The sequence below is a fragment of the Marmota marmota genome, unplaced genomic scaffold (assembly GCF_001458135.2).
Source record: "Marmota marmota marmota unplaced genomic scaffold, marMar, whole genome shotgun sequence".
NCBI lineage: Eukaryota > Metazoa > Chordata > Mammalia > Rodentia > Sciuridae > Marmota > Marmota marmota.
Window position 1 is genome coordinate 20685638 of NW_026000221.1, and position 8098 is coordinate 20693735.

The 8098-nt window shown below is 57.1% G+C and overlaps 1 protein-coding gene across 13 annotated transcripts in view; it reads left to right on the plus strand.

Moving 5' to 3' along the window:
* Positions 1 to 8098, plus strand: part of Kifc3 (kinesin family member C3) — a 74157-nt gene that overhangs the window by 43819 nt on the left and 22240 nt on the right. For 6 of the 13 annotated variants that reach the window (XM_048792110.1, XM_048792112.1, XM_048792111.1 and 3 more), the window contains 2 exons: positions 2238 to 2404; positions 6145 to 6283. In XM_048792110.1, the coding sequence (XP_048648067.1) occupies positions 2238 to 2404; positions 6145 to 6283 (306 nt within the window). Of the gene's footprint in view, positions 1 to 2237; positions 2405 to 5026; positions 5133 to 5263; positions 5512 to 6144; positions 6284 to 8098 lie in introns of all 13 variants that reach the window. The other 7 variants (XM_048792107.1, XM_048792109.1, XM_048792115.1 and 4 more) reach the window with 4 other exon arrangements.

Genomic DNA, 8098 nt, shown 5'->3' on the forward strand with positions numbered 1-8098 from the left:
CGGACAGACGGCGCGAGGACTGAGCCCCGGCGCCCCGGAGCGCGGCTGGCGGGGTTTGGGTGCTGTGCGCTCAACTTAAGGTCCACTTTGGCTTGTGTGGGGACCCTGACAGCAGGTGCACGGTGAAGAGGTTCAGGGCTCTGGGTCCCTCCGGGCCCCCTGGGGAGCTGTCAGAGCCAGCTTGTCTTTTCTGGGTCATGTCCCCTGGTGCAGGAACATCAGGAGTGAGTAGCTCCTCTGATTCCAGGTGGGGCTGGATTGTCAGGGCTGGGGAGCTGCTCATGACCCTTCTCCGAGCTAATGTGTGGGCAGATCACCCAGAGAGTGTGGGAGATGGGGCTCTACAGGTGAGGTGCCTTCAGGGAGGGATTTGCCATCTATCACTCCTGATTGACAGGGACAGGGGCTTAGTTTGCCAGTTTTGACCCTCTAAGCCATTAGGTCCAAATTTCTCAGTGTACAGAAAGGGAAACTGAGGACCAGAGAGGGCAGACTCCTGCCCACTCCCCCCCACTCACACTCAGACCACATTTTTAACTTATTTATTTATTTATTTATTTTTATATGGTGCTGAGGATTGAACTCAGTGCCTCACATGCGCTAGGCAAGTGCTCTACCACTGAGCTACCACCCCAGCCCTCAGACCACATTTATGTCATCAGTGACAGTCAGAGTGATTCCTTCCAAGGTCTCCCAGCAATTGGGGTGCCTGGGACTGGCTGCTCTCTAGCATCCAATCCAGGTTGGAATAACCTGGAGACCTCCGGGAAAGGCTGGGGCTTGTATATCAGGTAGATCTGGTTGTCTGAAAAGGGTAGGGGATGTTCTCCACCCTGTGAGGTTGTCGTCAGGATTATAAATGTAATATGAATAAGTATGGCTGTTCTAGTTTAAAAAAAAAGAAAGAAAACAAAAACATTTTCCCTTGGAAAACTTAAAAAAAAAAACACAGAAAAACATTAAAAAAAGGAAAATAAGTTGCTGGGCATGGTGGCACATGCTTGTAACCACAGCTACGCAAGAGGCCAAGGCAGGAGGGTCACAAGTTCAAGGCCAGCCTGGGCTAGTGAGACCCTGTCTCAAAACAAAAAGGGGATGTAGCACAGGGGGAAATTACCTCTGGGCTCTATCCCCAGTATGGCCAAAGAAAAGAGAAGTCAGTGGGCATTCTGTATAACTCTAATGGTGTGTGCACGCATGTGTATAGGTGTTTTGAGACAAGCGTTATGACCACACAGACTTTTACCCACTTAAAAATTTAAGACAAAAGTCAAACAAAAGCCTAGGTGTGAAATGCAGGCAGAGTGGCAGCCCCTGGGTAGGATCTCAGCCGACTGAGCCCCTGTCTCCACCACCTCCTAGTGCCCTGCAAGGGGTGACGTGGGACTTGAACATTAGCTCCACATGACTCTGGGCACGTTCTTAACCCTCCTGCTCCCCACCTCCCCTGGTGGTTGTGAGGAGCTGCTGGCAATTGCGGTCCTAATGGGCTGGACTGGGGGCACTTTCTGGGTGCTGGGCACTTGGGGGTTCTTCTTGTGTCTCATCCCATTTGATCCTCAGCAAGGCGCTGAGGTTGGTTTGTTATCCCCATTTGATGTCAGGCAAACAGAGGATCAGGAGGCCTGCAAGACCTGAAAGGCACACAGCCCTGTGGCTGGCACTCAGGATATAATTTGTCCCCAGCAGTGGCTCTGCGGTTTGCCCTGTGAGGCAAGCCCCTTTTCCACGCTGCCCCGCCCCATGGCAGCCCCAGGCAGCCCCAGGCAATGTGTCAAAGGCCCATCAGGACACGCTTCTGGAGACTGTAGGAACCAGGCCACCCGGCTCCTAACCTCAGTCAGTTTGGTCTTAATGAAGGCAGGGGAGAAATTGCCACCTAGAGGCAGCCTGGGTAATAAAGCCGAGGCCCTGGGGTGGCAAGCTCTGGCCTCCTTCTCCTGCTGTCCTGTAGAGGTGTCAGTGAGGAAGTGCGTCCCATAAGCCACTGTGGGAAGAGGGGGGCCCTGCCGGCATCTTGGGTGCCCTCCAGCAGAGAATCTTGGTGGCTTTTGTTAAGAAAGTTGCTCAGCTCTGCTGGTGCCAGGCCTTTCCTCTGCACAGGGCAGGCACGTGAGGGCATGTGAGTCCCTTCTGGCCACGCCTGGGCCAGCTGGGAGAATGCACAAGCCAGGCCCTGGCCAGTGGTCCGTGGCCAGCAGTCTGAGCTTCTCACCTGTCTGTCTGTCCTGGGACAGGGCGTGGAAGAGATACCCTGGTTGGCAGCGACGAGGACTCCAGTGCCCGAGTAGCAGCTCGCCCGGCCCTAGCACGGTGCAGAGCCCTCAGCGTGGACTGGGCGGGCCCCGGGAGTCCCCACCGGCTCTACCTGACTGTGCAGGTAAGCCCTGGGGCCTTCAGCAAGGTGAGGGGTTGAGTTGGGCCGGCTGAGCCTTGGCCTCTGAGCTCCAGACATGGTCTCCCCAAAAGATTTCTGGGTAGCACAGGGGACTGCCTCATGTCTCTGCCAAGCTCCTCGCAGCCCACCCAGCAGCCCACCCAGCCATGGGCCTGCATGGATGGGGCACTTTGCTTTCTAAGTTATCTAAGGGAGATCACACGGGGCTGGGGGCGGCGGGGGGGGGGGCTGACAGATGCTTTCACACCCTGGCTGAGGTGTTGAAGTAGAAAGTATGGGGCCTTTGTAGGGAGAGGTCTTGGGAGAATAGGCCCGTTTGGGGCAGCTGTTGATTTCCTCTCTGGCACATGAGCCCCTGGGGGGCAATGCTGTATTTCCTTCTTTTAAGTGAGAATCCCAAGCTAGACTGGGTTTCACCAAAACTTGGGTTCTTTTCTCTTGCTGTTATCACTGACTTTTAAAAGGCATTTTTACGTGTGTGTGTATGTGTGTGTGAGTGTGTTTGGTTGTAGAAATAATACATAAAGAGAGTAGTACTAATGGCTTCTATTTATTGAACACTGTTACTACAGAGGCATTATATGTCCTATCAGAACAGTTACTGTTTTATAGATAAAGACAGGGAAGTAAGAGAATGAGTAACTTGCTGCTGGTCACAGAGCAGGCTAGGACCTCAACCACTGAACACAGCTGACTTTATAACAGACGGCACACAGAATTCACACTATGCAGAGATACGATACTTAGAAGCTAAAGGCCTTTTGTGGTCTTCTATCTTTGAAAAAAATCACTGGTGTGAATCCATTTATCTTTTCTTAGCTATATGAGTTTTAGCATTTTGACCTATTATTCTTTTTTATTTTAATTTTTAAAATTCGAGGCAGGGTTTTGCTAAGGCTGACCTCAAACTTAACAATCCTCCTGTCTCAAGTCTCCCAGGTTACTGGGATTACAAGCATGCACCACGGCGCTGGGCTCACATATTATTCTGTGACTAGTTCTTTTCTTTAACAGTAGTCTCAGTGATCTCTTTACACATGTTAGTATACAGAGAACCACATTGCTCTTTTAAACAGTTGTATCATATTCTGCTTGAGGTTTTATCATAAGTTATTATTGGGCTGGGGATGTAGCTTATGATAGAGTGCTTGCCTAGCATGCTTGAGGCCCTGGGTTCGATCCCCAGTACCACCAAAAAAAAAAAAAAAGATTCTCTGCTGTTGTTTCTAATTGTGGGGAGCTCCTTGAACATTCGTGCAGCTATAACTGAGTATTTTCAGGGCAGCATGGGTGCTGCTCATCTTTAATCACCGAAGGGCATACCACGTACCGGCATGTACTCTGTGTGGGGATACAGGGAGGAAATAGACCCACAGCCACCTTGTGGAGGCCCCAGGCCCCAGGGGGTGATGGCTGCAAGCTGGGCAGGGGCCATAAATGCAGGGACAGAGGACAAAATACGAGGGTCATCCGGGGGCTTGGTGGAGGCCTTCCTAAGGAAGGTTGTACAGGGGAGGGCTGCGTTCCCACATGTTCTTCTGACGACGAAACACAGATTCCGCCCTTTCCAGAATCCCGGATGCACACAGCGTTGATGGTGTGTGCACAAATGGAGGTCAGGGGCGTGGGAAACTCACACGCCCGTCTAGTGGACCCGAAGTCCTGTGGCCAGGAGTGGGGTGTATGGCCCCAGTCCCCACTGGTAGGGCCTGGGATTGGTGTTCCTTCAGGGACAGTCTTGCGTTCGGTGGTGTTTCTCAGCCCTTCTCATGTGGTTTATCTGAAAATGGAAGCACATGGTCCTTCTTTTATCTGTGAAGCCTGCGAGGAAGGCCAGCCAGGGAGAGAACCACTCTTTGCTCTGCCTTGGGCCACTGGTAGTTAAACCCGGAGGCTGCGGTCAGGAACACGCAGCCTCAAGTTGGGTGGTGGCTCTGTTCTGAGCCTTGATTATGGGTGTTGGGCTGGGGCCTCAGCCCAGTCCTGGGGTCAGCAGATCTGCGGGTCTCAGAAGTTGCTGCCAGTATCCAGATTCTATGCTCTGGTCCTTCCCACCCCCCTACCCCGCCCCAAGCTCTGTTCAGTTTGTAGGTGCGTCAGGGTCTTGGACATGGGACGTGAGTGGGTTCCAAGCACAGTGAAGTAACCTGTAGCTAAGTGACCTGCAGCCTCTGCGCCAGCAGCTCCAACCTGAGCCCTCCGGTGGGGCTGCAGATGCCCAGCCCCCACCCCACCCCGCCGTCTGCCCTTCCTGGGCCGAGGCCAGCAGGCCAGGAAGCCAGAAATAGCGTAACCTCTGCTGGGGTCGGCAAATGGACACTTCCAGCTGTTGCCATCGCTGCCCCTGCCGGCGAGCCTGCTCGTGTTGGGGTGGCAGTTGGTCGAAGGGTGGGGACGGAGTTAAGTCCCACCAACGCGGGGCCAGGGAGGGGCGGAGGGGTGGGTGGCAAAGCAAGGGGCCTGCCAAGGCCGCTTCTCCCTTCTTTGCGATTCCTTCCATTGGATTTTTAATGAGCAAAACTCCCTGGCGCCGCGCTCTCCCCGCACCCCACACTCTGTGCGGGGCCACCCACCTGGACTCGCGCACTCCATGCGGCTTTAAAAAACGTTTTTTTCTTTGCTTCAAAGAGAGAGGACACAAGGACACACAGAGACCTGCCTGCCCAGGATCTCTCTCCCCAGATGCCTCTGCTGATGTTAGAAAAACAAACCCCACTCAGTAGGCGTTTATAGGGTGAGCAGTTCAAGGGCCAGAAAGCGGAAGGCCGCCCCTGTCCCTCCTCCCCTTCCTGTTGGGACGTATCTTTTTGTTCCCCGAAAGTTTAAATGGTGTTCATTTCTTTTAAAAAAAAATATTTTTATTAGTTGTTGGTGGACTATTTATTCATATGTGCTGCTGAGAATCGGACCCAGTGCCTCCCACGTGCCAGGCTCCACCTCTGAGCCCCAGCCCGGCACTTCACGGTGTTCGTGTCTGCCTGGCCTCTGCCCCATCACCAGCAATGGCCAGAGAGCCACCACCTAGACACTTCTCCAGGCTTCCTTCTCTACCTGATTCCTGTCCCTGATCACGCGTCCCACGCCGGTCTGCTGCTTGCCCGGCGTCTCTCTAGGTGAGAAGCCGGTGACTGTCTCTGGGTGAAGCGCCTCTTTCTGGCCCTCCCGCCACCTGTCCACTGGTGGGCTCCGCCCCAGCTTCCTTTGCCTCAGTCTGTCCTTGGCCAGCAGTGGGGGTCCCATGATAGCCACGTGGGCCTGGGGGTGCTGGCCCTTCCCCTGCTCTGGTGGCCCATGTGCAACCTCCTAGCCCTGGGGGGTGCCATCTGGAGGTGGGGGCCATTCCTAGGGCTGGCAGCAGCTGACATCATGGAGTGAGTGGCCTTGGTTTGATGTGCGTATGGCAGGGACAGACACTGGCCTGTGAAAGATGACCCTGGGCCAGAAGTGAGCCGGCTGCCAGGCTGGAGCCTCAGGTGTGGCCCGCGCTTCACCTGGGCACTTCAGGTGCCCAGAACCTACTTTGCAAAGTCTGGCTGCCGCAGGGCCAGGAGAGCCACTTCCACTGTCTTGCTGAGGGGTCTGGGCACACTCTCTTCAGACCCCAGTGCTCCCGCGGCCCCAGTGCAGTGAGAGCTCCCACCCCGGGGCCCAGGCCTGACCAGCTCCGGGAGCGCAGCCTCTCCCTACTCAGGGCCCCTCCGCAGCGCGGTCCCCTTCACGTGAGGATTCTGGTTGTGTCTTGGCAGCGGGCCCTGCAGAACAAGGGGTGCGAGAGCCAGAGTCAGGGGACGAAAGAAGACAAGCTCCTGAAGAGGCCGCTGCCGGCCCCCAGGCGGGACCGGGAGGCCCTGGAAGCTGGTGGCACCATGAATGTAGAGAAAACAGGTAAAGGAGGTCCGCCCTGGGAGCAGGAGCACCCTGGCCAAGCTAGCATGCAGGGAGGCTCTCCTGGAGGCCCAGCTGTCCCCACACCCGGTCCTCCCTGGCTGGAGGTAGCCCAGCCAGACGCTGGCCGCCTGACAGGGAACTCTGAGACCCCAGCCTGCTGCTCCTGAATCCAGGGACAGCGTGCGGTCTCTCCTTTCCCTCACCACCCTCCTTCCCGTGCTACCAGGGCCCCACCCAGTGACAAGAGGCCTGGCCAGCAGGGGCTGGGGTTGAATTTCCCCTCGTTTTGTCTTTCCCCAGCGCCTGTCAAAAGCAGGGCGCAGGGTGCAGCCTCCCAGACGCCACTGCCCGCAGGGAGGCTTCTCGAATCCTGGGCCCACGGGGTCTCAGGCTGCTAGGACAGGGCTCTGAGTCCACCGCCTCCAGTGGAGGAAAAGGAGTTGGTGGAGTCCCGCCATGGCACCTGGAAGCTGGTTCTGGAACATTCCACAGGCCCTCCCCCTTTGTAGTCTGAGGGCTGGTGCTGGGGTTTCCAGCAGGAAGCCAGAGCCCAGTGACCACTGGGAAAGAGCATCTTGCAGGAGCCCCAGGGGAAGGCCGAGAGCGTGGGGAGGGAGAGGAGGTGGTCTTCCATTGTTTCTTCTTGTCACCGAGGGCTGTGTGTCTGGACTTGCCAGGTGCTGGCAGGAGCTCTCCCTGCTCCGAGGCTGTGCTAGAGCCAGGTTCACCTCTGGGCCCCAGCCCTCCTGTGATCCGGGCAGGCGTGGGCCTGGCTGAGGTGGCCTCCAGGGCCCGGGGAGCGGCGTCTCCCCAGTTAGGTGGGCTTTCCTCACCGGGCAGCAGCGGCGCTGATGAGAGGAAGGCCAGGTCCAGTTAAGCGTTAGGAGTGGCTTTTGGCAGGTGGCCAGGGCTGGGCTCACAATCCCCAAGCTTGTGATGACAGCACCTTAAAAACTGACCTTCCAAGTCGGCGTCCAGCCTCGGGAGCAGGCCTGCTTTGCCCGGGGCCCCTTTGATCTGGCCAGTCCTCCCTCTTACCCGTCCTCGGGCCTCTGTCTTAGACTCTCCCTTCCTTCTCCCCTGTCCAGGCCTCCAGGCTCCTTGCCCGAGGTGGCCTTCTGGGCCAGGCCCGTTGTCCCCCTCTCCCATAGGAAGACCCTGCAGAGTCCCCCCACACACCTCTCAAGCGGCAGCACTGGCTCTGGGGCCTGAGTCCAGCGTGTTCCTGCCACACCGCAGCAGGCTGTGGGGGCGGAGGGCCACGCCGGTCACATGCCTCCCGTGGCAGCCCCGTGTTTGGGCCTGGAAGCATCTGTCCACCCTCACTCTCTCTAGAACAGATCACAGAGGCTCGGCCAGCTCTGTGTGACTTGCATGCTGTGTCACATGCAGGCTACACAGCCAGGGTCACTGTCCAACCAGACACTGGCCAGCCCCAGCCCTCTGGAAGGAGGGGAGGGTGGCTCATGAGTGCTCCCCTCCCCAGTCAGGAGCCAGGCTCTCGCCCATCTGGCCCTCGGTGCCAGTGCTGAGAGGGTTCTGCCCAGCTGGGAGCCACCCCGCCCCCCTCAGTCCACTTGGGCAGTGAGGGCCCTTGCTGTATCTCGGTCGAGGCTGCCGGGGTGGGGGCAACAGGAGGCTTCTGCCATAGTGTCCAGGGGCTCCTTCACCCCTGGAGAGCCCAGAAGCCCTGGCGCCCTGGGTTGAGGTGGAGGGCCACTCTCTGGCCAGCAGGTGTCCTCTTCTCTTCAGTCCTGGACACTTTGCAGGACCCTGTTTGGGCCTCGAGGAGGCAGATCCCCCCCCCCCCCC